General features: G+C 37.6%; 1 protein-coding gene across 3 annotated transcripts; it reads left to right on the top strand.

The window, feature by feature from the left end:
- Positions 1-242: 242 nt before the first annotated feature.
- On the top strand, positions 243-23,528 carry mapk9 (mitogen-activated protein kinase 9). 3 transcript variants are annotated; one of them, XM_057360035.1, is made up of 12 exons: positions 243-697; positions 8,019-8,170; positions 13,927-14,056; positions 14,153-14,211; positions 14,583-14,721; positions 15,033-15,198; positions 15,965-16,036; positions 17,050-17,232; positions 17,454-17,578; positions 17,721-17,772; positions 18,447-18,518; positions 20,526-23,528. In XM_057360035.1, the coding sequence occupies exons 2-12, from the start codon at positions 8,055-8,057 to the stop codon at positions 20,666-20,668; spliced, it is 1,257 nt and encodes a 418-aa protein (XP_057216018.1). In that variant the 5' UTR covers positions 243-697; positions 8,019-8,054; the 3' UTR covers positions 20,669-23,528. The 3 variants fall into 3 exon arrangements, with proteins under 3 accessions (XP_057216018.1, XP_057216016.1, XP_057216017.1); XM_057360033.1 differs by having other exon boundaries at positions 249-697; positions 17,709-17,772; XM_057360034.1 differs by having other exon boundaries at positions 250-697; positions 17,709-17,772; positions 20,529-23,528.
- Positions 23,529-23,618: the final 90 nt, after the last annotated feature.

Here is a 23,618-nt window from a genome sequence, read left to right on the forward strand (position 1 = left end):
AGCATATTACATAATGACTAACCATGAATTAAATGTATTGTAAGTCGGTTTCTTAAACAATAGCAATAACTATTACACAAAAGTGATTGGTTGCACGTCCTTAAATACATTTACAGTATGGCTTTTTAATGAAAATGTTAACAATTGTTTAAGGATTCACAGAATAAGCTTTTAAACTGTGCTATTTAACATCAAACCTATGTCAATGTGAATCTGAGGGTACACTAAGCATGCACTGCCCATTGTAGCCCGGCGTCCATTTCAGTAAGGATCCTCAATACCATTTATGTATACAGTGATTCAGCTCGTCTGTTTTTAAGACACAGCAGATGCCAAATATTGTACCATCCTACGCAGAACACTTTGATCCGTCCGCACTTCCCGCAACTTCTCCGCCTGCATCAAAAGTACGATCAGACCTGACGAGTGCGCCATTACGTCATCCCCTGCCCAGCGCGAGCGCTCCGTCGAAACGTTACTGTCCCGTCAACCTACGCCCCTGCAGTCATGCCACTGTCAGACGTGCGATACTGTGACTTTCACAGTCAAACCTCTTAAAAAAAGAGGACCTTTTTTCATTATCATCATCTCGGCGTTTAAGTAAATGCGATAAACGGCAGCACTTCCGCGAGGATCTTTTCGCTGGTGTATGTATGGGAGTGAAGTGAACCGGGGAGTGCGAGGAGAGAAAGAGGAGGTAAGCACACAGCTAGCACCAATTCGCCCGCCTTAAACAGTGTCAGCGGGTGATTCTGTTACCGTATAACGTGCATATTATAGTTTTAATAACGAACCACAGGACAACGCGTGTTTGTGAGGGGATGTTGTTTGCGAGCGGCAGTTTTCCGAGAGCTTGACGTGGAGTTAGCAGCGCGCGACACATCTGCAGCGAGTTCCGGCCTCGCGCTGGATCAGGCCGAAACGAGCAGGACTCACACATTAGTGACTAAACATTAACAAAATAAAGCTGACATATGCTAGCAGGACCCAATAAATGACGCATGTTTGGGTCAGCTGTAGCTAGTTGTCTTTAAATTAGCTAGCCTGCTGCTGGTGGAGACATGGAGTGCATCTGACCTGACATGTTACGGCACTGTGGTAACGTTAATTGTTTTATTGGCTCATTGAAACAACGCTGGACGTTGTCTTGGTTTGTATTTGATCAGTATATACAACACAGTACATGTAAAGAGCCACAGGTGTCTCTGTGAGATCTGTGATAAAATGCATCATGTGTATGTGGTGTCTTCTGTTTTTCCAAGGAAACGATCAATCAAGGATGTTATTATTATCTTTGATAATGTACTTTTGTTGTCATTTAGCTACAATTTTTATGTATGCACAAGAGTTGGACAAAAAATAAGAACACTGAAGAAATGGATGATATTTCGATTAATAGGGCAATCATCATTTGCCTTAAAGGAAAAGTTCATCTCAAATCAAAATTGTGTTATGTTTTACTTACCCACATGATGTTCAACATGTTTTAAGACCTCCCGGTCTTTAAAACTTCCGAATGATTCCTCTAAAGTTGAATCCGCTAGTTATAAAATATAGGGTCTTGTTTACAACAGTGTTTTTGATTCGGTACTCAAGGGGGCCCCCTGGTGGTGCAGCGACCCTACGCAACTTGTGGAGTCTGCGTATAGGAAGGATCGCCTCTGTCTGACTCTGCAGCAGGGGCGATTCTAGTTTTTTTTTAATAGGGTGGCACAGGGAGGACCAAGAACCAGTCAGGGGGGCCATGGGAAAAGTCATGTGCCTCAACAATAGTGGGATGACATAAAAATAACACTGCACAAGTACCTGGACAACACATCTCTGTTTTTATTTTAAAAAAAAAACATTAAACAGACAATAATTGTTCTCAACTTCTTTTCAATTGTCATTTTTAAATGGTTAATATATGATTATGAAGTGGTATCGTGTGAACTTTTTGTAAAAATTGCTCATGTTCTGACTTTCACCTGTGGCTGCTGGTGTAGTCCTCACTGGCCCTCTCTGGCTGGCTCTGACCTGTGCTGCACTGTACTGCATCTGCCTGTCTTTGACATGGTTTCTTCTTGAAGTATCCTTAAATGTCCTTCTGCTTGTGCCTGACTTTGTGCCCGTTTCATTTGGGACAAAATTCTGTCTAAAAATAAACAAACTTCTAACTTAATCATCAGTACTACTCAAATAGTATATTTAATAGCCATATTTTCATCTGATTAAAGACAGAATCGTTTAAACGTGAAGCTGTTGTTGGACATTGCAAACGAAAAAAATATATAAGACTAGGCTGCATGTTAATTTTTCGCGATACCACTAAATCCTATTGAAATCAAGTTGGCTGCGATATGCAAGGCATCGATTATTTTATTGATGCGTAGCTTGTCCGTGTGAAGCACGGCTCTGGGATCAGTAGGAAATGCTGCTCGATCTAAAAGCAGTGCGAGTTTGAATTTCTTATAATGTGCATTTGAAAAAGCAACACCCGTCAAACATGATCATTATAAATATACTTTATTATCATAAAAATACCTGATGAGGCTTGAGTAACAGTGATAAAAAGATGTCCATAGGCATTTCCTAGATTCAAGAACGTGTTATGGTCTTCTTCTGCAGTGCGTATTTGGAGTTTCCGCACGAGAGCGCCCTCTGGCTTTCGGATGCAGCAGCATTTTCCCGTACTTCACTCAAAAGCTGTGCATAAATCATGTGATATCGTCGGTTTATCGTGACAGCCCTATTGCAATAACGTTTGTTTATTCAAATTTACTATTCTACATCTTAAAATTAAAAGTGTCAGAACGCTAACATTCTTAAAACCCTAACGTATATTTTAGCCTTTACCATGTTACTGCAGTGATTGTGCCTTTATATCTTTGAAACAACAGGAAGAAACGTAACATACCGATTTCTATTTTAAGCGGCGCTGATGCATCGTGGCTGAATAACACAACCAAGCTTTCAACATACATTAACGTATTTCATACTTAATTTAATATTTACAGGAACATAGACGTGGTCTGCAGCCTGCGAAATCGCGCTTCTCCTGTTTGAGCTGTGTATTCCGCGTCACCAGTGTGTATAGCGTATCCAGTGGCGTTTAGCATTGGTTGTAAAATTGACAGCACTCTAATCCAATGGCGTTGAGTATTGTGAAATTGACAGCACTTTAATCCCATGGCATTGAGCAATGTAAAATTGACAGCACATTAATTCAATGGTGTCATAAATATACGGGAAATAATTGGTATTGAACCATTGTGTTCTACTTCAAACAGCGCTGCAGATTATGACATCAGTACAGCGCGAGAGGTTTTAAATGCACCCGAATTGCTCCTGCAGTTGTTATACTCTGATCAGTCTGTGCTGTTGGGGGGCACACAAGGGGGAAAAAGCATATTTTGTGGGGGACCGGTGCCACACTGTGCCACCATTTTTCTTTAGTTTAAATGTGGCTTTTTAAACCTAATAGAGTTATCTACCCAAGACATACACATTGCTAGTCATACAGTTAGTATGCTAGTTTTCTAGCACATAGATTTCAGATAAGCCTATATAAAATAGGTACTGTAAACCCCATCATGTTCTCCCGTTTATTTTACCCCATTACAGTTATAAAAGCATTAAATGGATAATAAGGACACTTGACTGGATTAGCATTGGTGCTAACAAATTAACACGCAAACAGGGATGTTTAATTTAATGTAACCTTTAACTTAACATATGATACAATATTCATAATGCAAACGCAACAGAATTAGAAGTCTTATCTGAAGTACAATATGTAATAGTACAAAATTGCTCAATGCAAATAACCAAAAAAAACCCCACATCTGTTATACATCTAAAACATTAAGAATTTTTTCCAGTAGCCGAGATGTCTTAACAGCTATGCTATTGTTTGTTCGTAATTGACAAAAACTTTGCTTTATGTATATGGTATTTTCCAAGTAGAATAAGACTTTTAAGAATATCATCTATTTCCAAAGAACCAGTATCACAATCCAAAAACAAGACCATTTTGTCAGTTATATTAATAAACTTATAAAACGTCTTAAAAATCAACAAAGAGATCCTAAACCAAAACATTTTAATATAAGAGCAACTGAAAAATAAATGTACAATTGTTTCAGACTTATCTTTACAAAAACACTGGTGAATACCCTTCTTTAAATTTTGCAATAAAGTCATTACAAGGATAATATCTGTATATTATTTTAAAGTGAGTTTCTTTGACTTTATTTCGGATTACGTATTTATTGATATCCGACCATCTGAAGTATTTCTGTGCGCATTTCTTGTGGATCGGAGCAGCGCTTATCCGCTCATCACTTCTTATTGCATTTATAAAAAGTTTCCGACTGACAACCTGTCAGACAGAGCATCAGTACCCGGTTGACCCGGAACGTCAGTGCTACCGGGTCTTATGAAAATGAGGTACCGCCAACTTTTTTATTTTTAGGTACCGACTTTTGACAACACTACAACCTAGACAATATAGTAACAAAAGATAAATGCAATATTTTTGTTCACAGTAGCATACACATATTAACATTGGGTATTATTTTGTCACACCCCTGTATTTGTGTTAAATAAATATGAGTAATGTAAATGATCACTTTCTTATATTTGATAAGAAAGTAAATAGCAAGCTGTCATTTAACTAGGGATAGCGATTCACTCAGCTCACGATGCGATTCACGATTCTGATCTCACGGTGCAATTTTTTTCAATGAGTTGAGGCAAATTAGAAATAAACAACGGCCCTTTTATTATTTCTCAAATGCTGCAATTTCTTTGTAAAATAAAAATATATTTTATGTCTAATAAAATTTTGTCTAAATTTAAATTTAAAAAATTTCAAATCAAATAAAAAATGAAAAAATACAAAAGTCTCATTAATATAAACAAACTAAAACTTTGTCTGTGCCTTTTCTAATGTTTACTTTTTAAGAAATATCAGCATATCCACTTTGCAATAAACAAAGCAGCCCCTGCTGTTCAAAACATGTACTGCGATTCATTTAACATCTCAACAGACTTGAATCATCACATATAATCGATTTTCAACTGGTTCACGGTGAATCGTTACATTCCTACATTTAACAAATGCCTAAATTCAGAGCAATATTACAGCACTGGAGTTTAGACAAAACAGTCTAAATGATCAATGTTTATTTATTGCCATTAACAAAATGTTGTGTTCTGAGACTTGTGTTATGCTTTTACTTTGTAGCCGCACTATTAAACTGAAAGTAGATGGTACACTGCAGTTTTCCTTTATACAGTAAAAATAGTCAAAGTACTGAATGCTTACCAAGTGGTTTTGAGGAGTCTGTGTGACTAGAGCCCTTCTGATCAAAAATTTCAACACAGCATAGTTTCAGACTCATAGAACGACGTGGTTTAAATTGAGACATGAGTGTGTTGTTTCCCACAGATTTAAGATAAAGAGGCTGCGTTTACAGCATGTCTCCCTAAATCTCTCCCTAATTTCCACATTTATTGTGAAATAACATAGTAGTATGAAGAAATGCTTGCCTGAAACGTCTCACAGACGGAGATAAAATTCAGTGGAATGGTCCTGTTGGCAGCACCGGCCAGGCCGTTTTGACTGTGATTTAGCACAGCATGTCCTAGCAGCATGACTGTAATTCAGGCTGGGTACAAGCTGACTCATGTGCTATAGTCAGAGCAGAACGGATCTGGTGTGAGGAGGGATGGAGAAATGGAAAAGTGCTGTTGCATCATCTTCATCAAGCTTTTGCCCGTCAGGCAGCATCACAAAGATAAGAAGAATGGCCACAATGCATCAGCTGAGATGTCATTTTTGCGAGTCCATTTAAGTGCTATCAGGGACAAGTTTAGTAAGATATAGTGTCGGTGTGTTTGTAGTGGTTCACATTAAAAGGAATTGTGTTAGATATAGGTTTAGAGTATTGCATTGTGAAATCGTTGTTGTTGTCAACTCATAGCTGCATTTCCGTGTAGGGGTGTAACGATACACTCAGCTCACGATTCCGTACATATCTCGATATTTAATTTGAACAAAATTAAAAAATGAAACTGAAATTCAAATAACATTTATGTTCAAAATATTAACAATTTCAGTAACTTTTTTTGTTGCACATACAACTTAATAAAGAATTTTAACATTTTAAGGCTTAACTGAACCTGCTGTACTGCAGGTTTGTCACCGAGTGTCAATTTTGACAGCAAATTTTGATTTAGGTTTAGTCATAGTCTTTCGACTAAAATGCAATTTAGTTTTAGTCATATTTTAGTCATCCCCATCATTTTAGTTTTAGTCGACAAAATCTACATTATATTAAGTCTACTAAAATCTATCTGGTTTAACTCATTTAAATGGTGTAATTAAATGTTCCATACAAAGATTTAACTGTTTTGACATAATTTACTTTACCTTAGAATTAAATTAAACCAGGTCATTACCTTTATTTTTCAGAAAAGTTCAGTAACCACTGGATATGCATTTTTACAACACAGAGAATATTAGACCATGAACGACTTGTACCAGTTCATTCAGTCTCATTTTGACTCAATTGACTCGTTCATTCAGTGAAGGGCGTATTCATTCAGTACATTCAACCAATGAAACACTCTGACAGAGCTCACGCTCAAGCGCTATAGGCCCTTTTCACAATGACGTCACTTAACTTCCGCCTTTTCGCAAAGCAGTGTATCATAACATCCGTCTTGCAACAAACAAGAAGAAGAAGAATTCCTTCTGTTTTGCCGTCGCGCTGGAATTTAACAACAGTAAAAGAAATGTACAGAACACGTATTCAAGTACTTATCCTAGCACCTTCGCTAACACAAAAAGAAACTTACCTTCATAATCAAACAGGTACTGTTCAACGAAGAATTTGTATCCTTTCTCTAGCTTTGATCTTGTCGTTAGTGAAAATTTGTCTGCAAGACGTTTGTGACAAGCAGAGCGGGACGAGGTCCGTGAAGGAACTGCGTGAGGCCGGTGACTTGAGTGATAATGAGCGTCAGCTGCGCATTGCACCGGTTTGATAGTGGGTTATAAATAATTTAAAAAGATAATATACAACATCAAGATTTAAAACATTCACATTATTAAACATGCATCATGTGACCATGTTTTATGCCAAACACTGATGCTGCAATTACGATTGGATTCCATTACAATATTGGATTATTGGGCTCTCTTTAAAGAGATAATTTTCAGTCATCATGAAATTAGATCAGATTGCTTTAAGACTCACTGTTTCATCTTTTTTTAAATGAAATATAAATCAGTGTTTGCTTTGTTTTTGCCTGTTGGAACGAAAGTTGCAGTGCTTTAGCTTTGGTTTTGTTTACGGATGAGTCACCAAAGGATGTTGCTTTGCATTTTTGATGAAAGTTGCAAATCACTGGAGGGGTTTCTTTCTTTCATAAAATAACAAGAAGAGGGTATCCCACAGGAAAACTTGTTTACATGCTTGTATTGACTTTTACGAACAGATTTGATAACTCCATTGAAGTATCCTATTAGAAAGTTGATTTAATGTCTGCTGTGATGGGAGTCTTTGCTCTTGCTCAGTATTTGCATTTAGACTAGAGTCGGCGCTTCAGATCTGTTTGGTTTCTCTCTTATTCTCTGAACTGTCATTTACTTCATTTTAACACAGTTAGTTGAATTCCCCAAAAATCGTTCTCATTTGCATATTTTCTGTTTCTGTTGACTGTTCATGAGGAAAGCGAGACCTGTGCTTGTGTTTATTTATGTGTTTATTTTAACCAATTGAGATTTAAACCAGCAGGATCTGATCCTAACCCGTATCATTATCTCTGTGCTCCATCTCTGGCTCGGTTCTCTAATGGCATTTTATAGCTGTCCTGGGTTGCTCAGTATGACCGTGTGTTATATCTGATTCTCCTTGGATGAGTCATCGGTAATGTCACCCCCCACGCACCGTGCAGTTAACACAGGGGAGTGAGCTCAGCATGTAGTCATTGGTTTAGCATCTCACGTTAACCTGCACTTTCTTTTTCAGGTCTGATTAATCTAGAGGCACTCGGTGGGAGGAGCCATGACTGAGGGGGAGGGGCAGTTCTACAGCGTGCAGGTGGGCGACTCCACCTTTACGGTGCTCAGGAGGTACCAGCAGCTCCGTGCCATCGGATCTGGTGCTCAGGGTATCGTCTGGTGAGTAAAGCTATCAGAATCACAATTGTCACAAAGAAGCCAAGCTGTAGTGATGTCATCATTTAACAGCCCTTCAGGGCATTGCCTGTCTGCTGTAGCAGATGTTTGTCTCATTAGAGAGTTAGATCTCTGGTTTACAGCTGTGGTAATGAGGGGATTGTGCAGCTTGCGGCATGTCTAAACTGTTTACCCAGATGGACACTAAACACTGTTTGCTCTGCTACCTTAATGACAGGAAAACATTTTTTTAGCAGAGTGAGGAAAATAGTACTTAAAGGGGTCATATGGCGGAAGTACGTGATTTCTGTGTTTTTGGTGTGTTATAAGTTGCCCATGCATGTATTAGACACGTAAACTTGCACAAATGAAAGTGTGGGAACAGAAGATGCATTCTATCTAAAAGCGAATGCTCACCCAGACTTGCCTGAAATGCCTCGTGTAACCACACCCCTTCTAATCTACATAACTTCGTAACATGATTTGACTAAGACCTCCCAAATCTACACGTAGTTAAGGTGGCGTAATTGTAAATCTCATTGTATCGCCTGTCAGTACAATTGCTTTGGAACCTGATGTTCCGAATATGGTAAGATGCGTTACATTTCCGTGAAATGCTTGCAGTATTTGACCAATCACTACGCACTGGTGAACTGGCCAATCATAGCACACCTCAGAGCGATGAGCTTTGTAAAAAATCAGCGCGTTTCAGAGAGGTGGGGCAAAGAGGAGATACAAACATGCACGGTATGTGGAAAATACAGCGTTTTTTAAACTTTAAATGGTGTATACACATTGCATTACATCTAAATCAAACAATAATATTCGTTTTAGCCGTGCAATATGACTCCTTTAAGATCACATTTTGAAATAAAGAAATGTGTTTTTCTTAAAGCTGCAGTCCACCTGAAAAATCAGGTGTTGTGTGAGTAAATAAAAAGTATGACTGTCAAACGATTAGTCGCATTTAGAATAAAAGTTTGTGCTTACATAATATATGTCTGTGTACTGTACATATTAATTTTGTATTTATAAACACATACAGACATACACATACATGCATACAGATGTGCTCAAATTTGTTGGTACCCCTCCACAAAAAACGAAGAATGCACAATTTTCTCTGAAATAACTTGAAACTGACAAAAGTAATTGGCATCTACCATTGTTTATTCCATATATAATAGAAATCAGGCTTTGCTTATGATTTTTTATAATATTATAAATAATCAGTGTTAGGCAGTAATGCGTTATTGTAGTTTGATTACTTTTTTGGTAACGGAGTAATTTAACTTGTTATAATTCCTAAAATAGTAATTAGATTATAGTTCCAAGCCCAGGTAACTATACGTTACAGCTACGTTACATCGTTGCCTTTGTATCGTTTTATCATTTAAATTGTAAAAAGCGAAATAGTTTTTTCAAAGTCTGGATACCTGCCTGTCGCACCCGTGACGTCATCAAACTGAAACGCGCCTGCGCGGAAAGTACTACCAAAGCCACTCCATGGAAAGCCTGCCACCTTAAGCTAAAAACTCTTAACGGCCAATGCTATCGTCGCGCGGAACGCAGGCAAGGAGACTAGACACCGGATATGATTGGCTGAGGTGCCTCTCGTGATCGATGTTAGCCTTTATGCTCCAGTTGTAAGTATTACAGACCCATACATCTCCCTTCACAAGACAATCTTTGGTACTACCAGCGAAAACAAACTCAGCATGGAGAGAGAAACGTATGCGTTCTGAAGCTGGAAATACAATCATTATTTTTGAGTTTATTTCTGTCAAAGGCAAGAACATTGTTGTGCGTTGTCGGTCATGTGGAGGTAAGCAAAACCCTCTCTCCCGCGAAAAACAACCTGAAAGGGCAGTTCAGCACGGTTAAACTTCTGGAGAAAGTAATGTCACCGGGCACGGAGAGCAATATATCAACTTCTACTGTCGAGTGCCAGGCTGCTATTAGCAACATGTTATGTTTTGTCAGACTAGTTTTTGCTGCTCTAACGCTGTTATATTTGTTAAATGATGAAGAAATCATCATAGAAATATGAAGAAGCACTAGTTAAGATATACAAGTTATAAGAAACTAAGGAGAGACTTTTTACATTATGGAGTATGCAGGTTTAGAAATACTAGTTAACATATGAAAAAATGTTTTAAGTTAAAATGTCATAGAGTTTAATTATTATTATTATTTAAGACAGGCTTTAGTATGGAATAAGCAGAAAGAATGTATTAAAATAAGTAAAGACGAGATAGAGTAGAGTATGCACTTCCCAATAAAGTTTAGTCTTGAGAAGGCTAAAGAGGTTATTTTGTGTTTTTGAGGGGTGGGGTGTAGTAATGTAACGAGTAGTGTAACTAATTACTTTTAAAAGGAGTAATCAGTAATTCAATTACATTTCCAGAGTAACTTGCCCAACACTGTAAATAATAAAACAAATGAAAATGTCATGGACAAAAATGATAGGACCCCTAACCTAATATTTTGTTGCACAACCTTTAGAGGCTATCACTGCAAGCAAACATTTTCTGTAGCTCTCAATGAGACTTCTGCACCTGTTAACAGGTAGTTAGGCCCACTCTTCCTGAGCAAACTGCTCCGGCTGTCTCAGGTTTGATGGGTGTCTTCTCCAGACTACAAGTTTCAGCTCTTTCCATAGATGTTCCATAGGGTTCAGATCAGGACTCATAGAAGGCCACTTCAGAATAGTCCAATGTTTTGTTCTTATCCATTCTTGGGTGATTTTAGCTGTGTGTTTTGGTTCATTATCCTGTTGGAGGACCCATGACCTGCGACTGAGACAGAGCTTTCTGACACTGGGCAGTACGTTTCGCACCAGAATGTCTTGATAGTCTTGAGATTTCATTGTGCCCTGCACAGATTCAAGGCACCCTGTGCCAGATGCAGCAAAGCAGCCCCAAAACATTACCGAGCCTCCTCCATGTTTCACTGTATGTTTGGTGTTCACTTCTTTGAAAGCTTGATTTTTTTCGTCTGTGAACATATAGCTGATGTGACTTGCCAAAAAGCTCCAGTTTTGACTCATCTGTCCAAAGGACATTCTCCCAGAAGGATTGTGGTTTGTCAATAGGAATTTTAGCAAATTCCAGTCTGTTTTTTATGTTTTTGTAGTGGAGTCCTCCTGGGTCTTCTTTCATGGAGCCCACTTTGCTCAAAAAGCGACTGATGGTGCGATCAGAAACTGATGTACCTTCATCTTGGAGTTCAGCTTGTATCTCTTTGGCAGTTATCCTTGGTTCTTTTTCTACCATTGGCACTATCCTTCTGTTCAATCTGGGGTGGATTTTCCTCTTGCGGCCGTGCCCATGGAGGTTGGCTACAATTCCATGGACCTTAAACTTCTTAATAATATTTGCAACTGCTGTCACAGGAACATCGATCTGCTTGGTCTTTGCAGCCTTTACCTTTACCATGCTTGTCTATTATTTTCTTTCTGAGAAAATTCAACTCTATCCTTTGCTTTCTCTGGTCCATGTTCAGTGTGGTGCACACAATGATACCAAATGGCACAGTGACTACTTTTCTCTGTTTAAATAGGCTGAATGACTGATTACAAGATTGGATACATGTGTGATGCTAATTAAAGAAGCTAATTAGTTTGAAATATCACTATAATCCAATGATGTATTATCTTTTCTAAGGGGTACCAACAAATGTGTCCAGGCCATTTTAGAATATCTTTGTAGAATAAGCAATAATTCATCTCTTTCCACAGATTATTTGCTTTATTCTATGACATACCAAAGGCATGCAAGTATACATGATACAATGGCTTTTAATTTCACCACTCTTCAGGAGGAATGAAGCATTATTTCAATGAGCACGTCTGTATATTTAAAAAATATATGAAATATTAAAATTAGTAAACTTTTATATATAATTTCGTTTATTGGTAAATATAAATAAAAACATCTAAATATTTCCTAAATATATGTGTATGTTTTTGTGTTTATACATAACTATGCACAGTACACAGACATATATTATGTAAACACAAACTTTTATTCTGCTTGCGATTAATCGTTTGACAGCCCTAATAAAAACTATAATAATGATTTATAATTTGAGCTGTTAGGTGCGAATTCATGGGAAAAGTCAGTTTGACATCTTCAACTAATGTAAAGATACTGTAAGTGTGCAAAGTAACCTGCAATTTTATGTTTTAAACAGAGATGGCGATAGAGAGGCAAAAGTTACAGCTTGTGACTATATTAAAGCCTATTTTTAGAACCAATAATGGTGAATTATAACATTTTAAAATGTTAAATTGCTCTATATGCACAGACAAATGAAAATATTTTTTTTATTGTTAATTGTAAGACATTGCTCTGATTGTTTAAGCATTCCAACCAATCCAAGCAACATAAGCTTAACCATCATTTTGGGGATTTTGGGAATGTGGGCTATGTGTAGCCCAATGACAAACTGGGATGTGTTCTGGATGGTTATCTGTTGGTTTTTCTGTGTCATTTCTGTTACTTTAAGAAACCGTTATTAATGTAATTATACAATACAAAAATTATATTTTCCTTTTAAATGTGTCTTTTCTTTTGAATTTTGGCAAGTCTTGTGACATTCACCCAATGGCACTTTGTATATCGTCGCTGTCGGGCTGAATCCTCGTATCTCCAAAACCATTATTTTTCAGGAAATTAAAAAAACTGCATATTTTTTGAGTTATTAAACATTGTATTGTTAAAGTTGGTATTATACCTTATATTGCTATCATATACTGTTGTGTACCAACATTAACACAACATTTCCCCAAAACCATGTTTAATCGGAGATACAAGGTTTATGACTTGGGAGCAGGGAGTTACGAGATTACGCTGTCGTTGATAAGAATGGTACGGACACAGACGTCGCTGCTGCCAGCAGTGTTCATCAAAGCCTTTTGACAAGAGACGAGGCTTTAATAGCTAATGAAAGCTAATGATTGTGGTTACATACATCTTCCTAAACTCTATTTTAAACGTTAGAGCTATGAGTGATGCAATATCAAAATAAATCGTTAAACAGGCTGTCTAATATAGGCGGAAATTAATCTGCACGCAAATAAAGTCGGCGGTCGCGTTGAGCCTCTTGACAAGAGAAAAGGCTTCAATAGTTAACCAAAGCTAACGACTGTGGTTACATACATCTTCCTAAACTCTATTTTAAAGGTTTAAGAACTATAAGTGATGTAATACAAAAAACGATGAGCTGACTAGGCTGTCTAATAGGCGGAAATTAGCCGAATCTGCTCGCAAATTTACCTTCGTGGCTCATGGGCTTCCTTTTGCACCGAAGCATTACAGCTATCGATTTTTAACAAAACAGACTTACTCAAATGCATCTAACTTAACTATTTTCACTCGTTATTGTCTAAAAAACATTCAATCGGGAGACGTAATGTTGAGAGGCTCCTGCGGAGTGAAGAAGAGGTGGAGTTACGAGACTTCTCAGACAGTTGAAGTGTCCAATGGAGTTAAGAGATTTGCTCTCAAGCTATTTTCAACACTTTAGATTGGTTAATAATTTGTAAAAATAACAGACCCACATGGGGACTGACCAATAGCATCGATTTGTGAAAAAATATGAAACTGACCAAATTTGGACATAGGCGGTTTCCGCCCGACAGCGACGATATGCATATTGCATGATAAAAGAAGTGATTTGTTTTATGTGAACATTTGGCAACCAGAGTGAAATGATGTTGATGTTCACAACATTGACTGTGTCCTATATCTTTCAAGTTCGGCTCTGGACACCGCACTTGGCATCCCTGTTGCCGTGAAGAAACTGAGCCGGCCGTTTCAGAACCAGACCCATGCAAAACGGGCCTACAGAGAGATGGTTCTGCTGAAGTGTGTTAATCACAAGAACGTATGTTCACTTTTATTTTTCTACCCAGACTTACACTTCAGTTGCTTTTGTATGTATTTAGTTTCTTATTAAATTCATCTTGCCTCTCTCTTTCAGATTATCCATTTGCTGAACGTCTTCACCCCTCAAAAGTCACTGGAAGAATTCCAGGATTTGTATGTTTCCAGCGTTTATGCATTTTTATTACCTTATATTTGAAGCTGAGTTTTTATGGCCTCGGGTCACTGGTGCATTGGCCCTCTGTGTGGTTATTAACATTCATAGTTCTGCTGATGCTGAGACCACAATACTGTCCTCCTGCTGCACGTTTTAATTATAGCTTTCGGATCGAAATGATGTTATTAAATCATAAGTAATTACGACTCCTGACAAAAGCACTTCTTATATTGCTGAGCTTTATAAAAATCTTGCTCTGAGTATTGATCTTGAGACATGCAAGTCAGTAGTACGTATGCATGGAAATGCCGTAGATCTTTTGTACTGAAAATGAGCTCAGCAAATCTGACAGATCTGTCATTTTATTTAGGTACTTGGTGATGGAGCTGATGGACGCTAGCCTTTGTCAGGTCATCCATATGGACCTGGACCATGAGAGGATGTCCTATCTGCTCTACCAGATTCTGTGTGGCATTAGACATCTACACTCTGCTGGTATTATTCACAGGGTGAGTTGTTCACCGGGGCCGTGGAATTGTAATAATCATCATGGAGTAAATGTAGATATAATATATATTATGAAGCAATGCAGAATGGTGTGAATCCCCCTTTTTTTCAAGGGAGCCAATGAGCAAAGAGCACATCCAGCGTGACGCTTCGCCAGTGGTGTTCTCTGAGTCATTTGACCTTAGTATCACTGACATTCAGACGCTACATTTTTGGCCATCGCAACACCACTGTGTTATGTACTACAAAGTAACCTTCAAAGTCTGTGGCTCTCATTGAGCAGTGACCGCATGTCTCCTCTCTTTCCCCTCAGGACCTGAAACCCAGTAATATAGTAGTGAAGTCCGATTGCACTTTAAAGATCTTAGACTTTGGTCTGGCCAGAACCGCCTGCACTAACTTCATGATGACCCCCTATGTAGTGACCAGATACTACAGAGCACCAGAGGTCATCCTGGGCATGAAGTACAAAGAGAATGGTAATGTTTTTAGAATTATTTTATTGTAAACATTAGGTCTGGGTATCGATTTTGATGTTCCGATTCACAAGCTCTCGATTCCAGTCAACGATTATAGATTTAGTACAAATCCTATAGATATTTCTTAAAAAGATCAGTAAACATCATCATATTGAAATGAAGAGCCACAAACCTGTATATTAAACTTTAAACACACTTGGGTATATTGAAACAGAACAGTCGCATACCTTGATCAAACAGAATAAGGTTATTTTACATTTAAGATACAGTATAACAAGCAAAATTTCACTGTAAAGAGAGGCTGCAATCATATGATCTGCTGACTTTTATGTGAAGGGTGATGTTAAATTCGGCGACACACACGCACATCCGCCATGTTAATTAAACAATGAATGAACGATATGCTCCCTGTTGTAACATCCACCCGTTGTAAAAAGAAAAGTGAGTGGATCTAATGGATAGTCGTAGCAATAACATTCGCGTTAATAAATGTTCAGTGCTTCGGAAATATGAACAAAAAAAAAATAGATTCACGGCTTTTGAGAATCGATATCGAATCGACTGCATTAAAAAAAACATTAAACAATCTTTTTCGATTTTTTTTGCCCAGCCCTTGTAAACATACTGTATGCATAATATAACGAGTTGTAATGAGTGTGCATATGATGTGTATAGCTAATTTTACTTTCATTCAGTTTACAGTTTCATTCAGTTTATGTATATAAAGACATGAAATATTATATGAAGTGAATTTGTGTTTTGGCAGTGGATATCTGGTCGGTGGGCTGCATCATGGGTGAGATGGTCAAAGGGAGCGTCATTTTTCAGGGCACTGATCGTATCCTTCCTGTTCACCTGCAATCCCATTGTGAACCACTAGGGCTTTGCTAACCCGAGAAAGTAGGGCTCGCAGATCAGCAGTTTTGCTCATACTGACAATTTTGACACCTTTTGTTTTCCTGTTTGGCCTTATGTCGCGTTCTAGCAGAGTTTATTTACTATTTAATATTTTTATGTTTGTTGTGGTGTCTAAATATTTACTTTCCTCAGCTTGTGTAGTGTTAATTTCAGTATCTACCAAGGTTGTTTTAGTCCACTATAATTAATACTTTGAAAACGTTTCTGTTTATTAAAATGATTGGAAAACGAAAAATTCAGATGTTGCCTAAGAAATAAACTGAATTAAGTTAAAGAGACTAAAATTATAACAATAAAAAACTACTTGAATAAAAATAAATTAATCTTATATAGCAACATAAAAAAATAAATAATAAAATGACAAAAGCATATAACAAAATTGCTAAAGAAATTAGCAACACATTTCAAATATTATAATAAAAATAGTATTAGAACTCTGGTATCTAGCCCGTTAGTCATTAGAACTATTTGTTTTAAATGTCATATGATATTTTTAGAGATGCACCGATACAACATTTCTCCACCGATACAGATAGCTGATTATTCAGAGTGATATCTGCCGATGCTGAAACCGATTCTGAAGATTAAATGAATATCTCTTAACTTTCTGAATGTTATTAATTCATGTAATGACTATTAATATAGAACATCAAAAACTGGTGATGTTTCTTAACATTTTCTATGTACAGAGCACAAATCATTGCATTTTCCTGTGCTCTTTTTATTGACAGGATTTATATCGGCCCTGATCATCGGCTGTTTTTAAACTATTGACAGACAGCCGATAGTGTATAAAATTGCTTTTATCGACCAAAATCGATTATTAGTAGATATATCGGTGCATATCTAGAATTTCCTATTATGTTAAGTCCCTGCATCAATACCAAAGCCCTTCTCTATTACTGTGAGCTCCCTTAACCGAACTCATCTCAGACATTGACCAGTGGAATAAGGTCATTGAAATACTAGGAACTCCTTCTCTAGAGTTTATGAATCGTTTGATGGAGACTGTCAGGAACTATGTGATGAACAAACCTCAATTTCCTGGAGTCTGTTTTAATGAGCTGTTTCCCGACTGGGCGTTTCCTTCAGAGACAGAGCATGACAAGATCAAGAGTAAGACGTGTCTGACATCCTCAGTTTTCTTTTCTGATGCACGGATGCTCTAGTATTGCATGTAATGTTTATTTATATACAAAATTTCTTCGTCTGCCATCTTGCATTTATTTTTCACTTAGCTTGTGGCAATGCTAAACATACTTGATTCTGTCTTTGATGAAAACAAAGTATTTTTGACATGCTGCGTTTTGTTTGGTTTTTCGTTTATCCACGCACAGCTAGTCAAGCACGGGACCTGCTGTTCAAGATGCTGGTGATTGACCCTGAGAGCCGTATCTCCGTACAGGAGGCCCTCAATCACCCCTACATCCATGTGTGGTACGACCCAGCCGAGGCTGATGCGGTCAGTGCACCCGTTTCCTGTCACCTTGTCTAGACTCTCCTGTTAAAACCGTTTACAGGGCACGTTTACAATGCTGGAGAGATACTGTCTCTAGAGACTTGCATTTGTAATGATTGATGCTTGTGTTCAGCCTCCTCCACAGATATCAGACAAGCAGTTAGAAGAGAGAGAGCACAGTATTGAGCAATGGAAAGGTACGGATTGACTCCCTGTTGAGCTTTAAGCTGTAATGAATGTCTTTCAGCAGTTTAAGGTGGCTGCTTGATCACAAATATCTATTATAATGACTAACATATTTAAGTGCATTAATAGTGGAACATAAAATGTTGAAAACGTTCATCATTGTTGAGTGATGACGCATACTGACATTTTTTGGCTTTTAATATGTACACATTAGCTTTAAGGATGTCTATAAGGTAGCGTGCTCCAAAATAAGACAACAATTACATTTAGAACATTTAGAAGCAAACATAAGTCTGTTTTTCCACCTATACGTTTAACGATTTTAATGCCTATTGGCTATTTTAGAAAGGGGAGGAGTCAGGCGATAAGAGCCACCCTAACTACCTGTTATAGTGGAATATGACATCAATGCATCAAACAAAGCAAAGTAATTCACAATTGATCGTTTTTGAGAACGGTCCCTTACTGTTGGCAATTTTAAAAAAGAAAAGAAAGATTGCTTGAAATGATGTCTTGCATGATTGCAGGTAATATTAAGGGGACCGATGTTTCCATTGTAGAGAGCATTTGAGTGAACAAAAAGTGTCTACACAAACTTAACTTCACAGTATGTTAAAAATATGTCAGAATATTGATATATTTTGAAGCAGACAATGAACGAACACAATGTTCTCTATCCTTGCAGAGCTGATTTATAAAGAAGTGATGGACTGGGAGGAGATGAACAAGAATGGAGTGTTGAAAGACGAGTGCTTAGGTGAGTTAATAAAAACAAAAATGATACTTTTATTTACTAAATTTGTATTGTCTAATCCAAGCAAAGCTATATCAATTGCATTGTTTGGTGGAAATAAAAATCTGACATTAATCATGATTAAAGGAATATACCATTCCAGATGTACTTTATATGAATAAAGGGCTGTTTAAAATATAACGTTAACTGTTACTATAACTATATTTGTGTCCACACCAGCGGACGGTAACGTTATGTTTTTTTAAGCTCACGCGCTGCAGTGTTCACAGTCACTAAAATGAATCTACTGGACATGACCTGCTTTCATTTTCATTTCCGAACGTCTTTTCTCCAAAACATGACAGTAAAGCACAGCAAAGGCTGAATGCTCTCTCTGATGGCTGAAGGGACGCTCGTGTCCGGGATGTAAAGCACATTTTTAGCCAGCTTGCTCAGACTTGGCGTAACTTCAGTATATAATTTCCCGCCGTAAACATACCGCTTTTTCCGACCACTACAGTCTTTAATTCTGACACAAAACCTGCATCGTGATCATGAATAGACAAACATTAACGATCTGCCAGGGACTGTTTAACAGTACTGTATGTGTTATCATTCATCAGCTGGAAAAAAATAGTTCTGAAAGTGATCCCAACGATATCGTTCTCTGTATCTTTATCGTTATAGTTGTGATGTGAACCCTGCTGTTATCCTAAATTAAGAACGATTTTTACAACTTTATTTTCATAGTCATCGTTATAATGTGAACTAGAGGTCTTCTCGGGTCCTCGAACCCGACGTGCATATATTTTTTTTTTTTAAAGAAAGACCCGACCCGTGACAGACCCAATAAAGTTAGACCCGAGTCGTGTCTGCAGCCCCGCTACTCACCAGCCTGACCATCGGAGGTAGGCTACAGAAACCAATCCCAGTGGCCTGGTAACCAGTTCAGCTCGCTTCTCTGTTTATTTTCATTTTATTTACGCATTAGCCTATATTTTGTGTTATTGTGATTTCAGAATTCGTCTTTCAGTTGAAACCTGTGGATATGAAAAACTAAATAGGTCAATAAAAGTGAAATTGATAGGGCAATAAGTCGGAAAACAACAGAAAACTCAGGATAAAGACACAAAAAAGTATGAAGACCCAGCTTGATCCAGTTTTCTTGATTGAAAGGTCTGGCTCAACGTAAATTAGCCTACCATCCAGCCACACGATGTCGCAAGAGGGGGTTGGCAAATGCACGCACACACGAGCGACGCACTGTTTATGTACGGTACAGTTCGGGTCTTCTCGGGTCTATTCAGCAAAAACGTATTTATTTTAAATTCCAGAGACCCGAAGACACTACTATTATACCCGACCCGTGTCCGAGGCACCCGTGAATCTTTTAGAACCTGCTCGGGTCGGACCTCAGACCTTTTCGGATCTAAGTGGACCCATGAAGACCTCTAATGTGAATTCCCCTTAATTCCTTTATTCAGCTGAACACAAACAAATAACTTCATATTAATTCATATCAACCTGGCAAAACTCAAAAAAGAGCTTACTTTCAGTTAATACAGTAAATGTCATCGGAACCAAAACTATATGATTATATTTATATAATTATATTATTTATATTATATTATTATATTTATGTATTGTTTGTGAAAGACAACAATTCAGATTTTGAGCTTATTTAGTAATATATACATCATGTATCAATGTTTTTTTATGTAAACTATAAAATGTTTTTTTTAAGAGATAGGGTTTAGGCAAAGGTTATATAACAATTGTTTATATATTAAATAGCTATGGAAATGAGTTTATGCTATACATGTGTATAAATAAAAATATATAATGTATAAATAGACTTCAATGTGTGTATATTGCTGATGCTTTTATTATAACCAACCCTAAGAAATCATAAAATATGTGTATGAAAATTTTGCAGTATTAAACTGATAAATTATTTGTGTTTAATAAATGTAAATCTCATAAGTTAGCATAACAACTTTGATGCATTCCTTTGTGTGTGTTTGTGTATAGTAGACGGTACAGTGAACAGCAGCGCCACGGCCTCCCAGTCCTCCTCCATCAATGACATCTCATCGATGTCAACAGAACAGACGCTGGCCTCAGACACGGACAGCTCCTGCATCGACACTCTCGCAGGAGCGCTAGAGGAGTGACAGCAGGACCCAGCTTCCACCTCCATCACTTTCACATACATCACAAATCCTCTCTCTCGTGTGTGGGCCGTGCCGTGGTCTTGACTGAAGAGAACTGTGGGTGCATGTTCAAGTGGCTTCAAGTTTACACTCCTTATCGTTCACTCCTGCTTTTAATAGGGCTTGTGTGCCACTGTAATTCTGTACCACCTCACACAAAGAACACAGCCGTTGTTAGCGTTTAGACATGTCTGCTATGGCTTAAGCTTTAAATGCAGACCACTGATAACTTGCCTCCAGTACTTTTACATGTAACCCCATCTGTACATTTTTCTTTTAGTTTTTTAAAGAATGAACCGATAGGAGTTGATAAGTAAATGCGTTAACATTTCACTTGCCTTCATATGGCATATTTAGTGTCGCAACCTGTTTAAGCAGTGTGCATTAGAGAGATCTATCTTTTAGTCATTAATGTTCTGTCTCCATCGCCCTTTCTCTCGCTCTCTGATGTAGCTTTTATTGCCTTTCATTTCATCACCTAACAGAAGCACAGATATAAATTCACGGACAACTTTATAGCTAGTCCCTCTAGAACAACTTCCTGTTACAAGTATTGCTGCATGTTATTAACAAAGAACACTTACTAGAAAGAGGGCGAGACTACAGATCCCTGACATATGCCACACACACACCTAAAAACAGAATAGTGGCATCTGCTTCTGTACAGTTACTGCTTCAGACAACCCGATCCTGCATTTCAGATGGTTAGGGTGTGGTTATGTGTTTATATACGTACATAGATTTGGTGTGTGTTCTTATTTTCTTTCTTGGTGCTGTTGAGACACATTTTGCAAATATGCTTTTGCGTATGCACTGTAAAGTAAGGAAATTGATTTTTTTTTAAATTGCACATAGAGGGTTAAGATTTCAATTTAATTTCAAACGGACAAATCTGAGTGAGCTGTAGATGTGACGTCCTCATCAAAGCTCCTCGTCATTATGAAAGTAATTTAACCATTGCCTTTTTAATCTTCTCAAACTTGAAAAGCCCATAAGAATGTTGTACGAAGCAAATTTATCGTTTTTTATTTCTTCGCTTTTCTCTTGTTAAATAGTAATGACATGAATTATCGAGGACATATTTTTACAGTAGTTTTCTTATTGTATGCGTTTTTTCTACCTTTAGTTACTGTGTTTGGAGGCTTTCTGTTTAACAACATATTGTAGCTAACCATGTGCATCCAGGCAGTATAGCAGGCCCATATAGAATCTGTGCAAATTCTGCATAGTAGAAAAGAATGGTAAATTTCTTTGCTCTGTTGAACACAAAAGAAGATATTTTAGACACACTTTTAATTAACATTGTAATTTGTCCTACTATGGTAGTCTCTGGTGGCAAAAAAACAAGCATTCTTCCAAATATCTTTCTCTGTGTTCATCAGAACAAAGACATTTATACAGATTAGGAACAACTCGAGGGTGAGTAAATGATGACAGAATTTTCCTTTTTGGGTGAACCTTAAATTGCTTTAGATTAAAGCGTCTGCCAAATGCGTAAATGTAAGTCTGTGGTAAACTGTGATTTAAATCTCCATTTAACACACTTGGAGACATTCATGTTTAAATGTATTTTACAGAATTGCCACTTAAAATTGACAAAAAAACCTGATTTTTGATTCTGTCTGGGCCTGACATAGTCTCACAGTAACATGACTACCTTACAAAACCAACAACTCTACCATCAAAAGGAGTCTTTTAACATTGAGAGGTAGTCACGTCACTGTCACAAATAACAATGTCATCAAGCTTCCTGCCTCTATTTTCAGTTCGTCCAGTGTCATTTCAAATGTTGCTTGTTTCTACCTGTACAGTATATATCATTGTCATGCCACAAGACTTGTTCATTCCATATAGTCCTGAAGACTCAGAAACCCGTCATCCTCTGGCTTTAGATGATAGCAGAGGACGATGCGAGTGTGTTTTTGAGTGTGCCTCCAAGCTCTGTTGATGGACTGAATCAGAAAGACTGGTCCTACATGGACAGGACAGGTGGATATGCATCACCATCACATCCATGCCTTAATCTTCTCACTAACACCGCTGCAGCTTTGCCAGAAAATCAAAACAAATGATGGTAATGCACCTACAATCAAGTTTTGGTTTTCCTCATGGCTGGATTGTATGCTAACACGGCACGTCTTTAGTTCTCTTTATAGGGATTTCTATTAAAGACTATTAAGATACGTACCATTTTTCAATCTCCAGCTTTTGGGGTCTCATTTGGTGCTTCACCATACTCACAGTGATATGTATTATAATAATGCAATAGTGCATTGTGTTTCTATCATTTCCACTCGTGTTGGGAACTCACTATGAACACCAGTGATTGACCTCTCTGGCATCGAGACACGAGACAATGAACAAAGCTGGCTCACGCTTTCTCAAGGGCTTACTTTCTCTTCTGTCAGTATCCGTTTCCTTTGGAGGTGAGAGAGTGTGTCTGTGATAAACAATGTGTTTGTCACCGACAATCCTTTACAAGAGGTGAATTACTAATGACTTGAATAATCACTTTATAGGCCTTCATTTACTTCCAACGTTCTCATTTTCCTAAGAAAACAGTTTTCATGACATCATTGAAATCCTGTAAAAGGAACAGTTATCTGCTCTGTGCTAGTAATGTCTGTTTAGCTTTCACGTGTTTTGTATTGTTGTGCTACATATGGTACCCTGTTATTGGGTTATAGAGCAACCAAATCACAAACCCATCTGAAACATATGCAAAATCTGTCAAGAGTAATAGAGATTCTTTTCTCTGTAAAAGAAATAGAAGTTAACCTCTGTGACAACTGGCCAAATAAAATGCTCAAATTAAAGCATTGCTATATGTTCAATTTATTTTTGATGGTACAAATACAATCGGTGAACGAACAGTATGTAATTATGTCCCCTTTTATTTGCAGGACTGAAT

This window comes from Triplophysa rosa, linkage group LG19 (genome assembly GCF_024868665.1).
Source record: "Triplophysa rosa linkage group LG19, Trosa_1v2, whole genome shotgun sequence".
NCBI lineage: Eukaryota > Metazoa > Chordata > Actinopteri > Cypriniformes > Nemacheilidae > Triplophysa > Triplophysa rosa.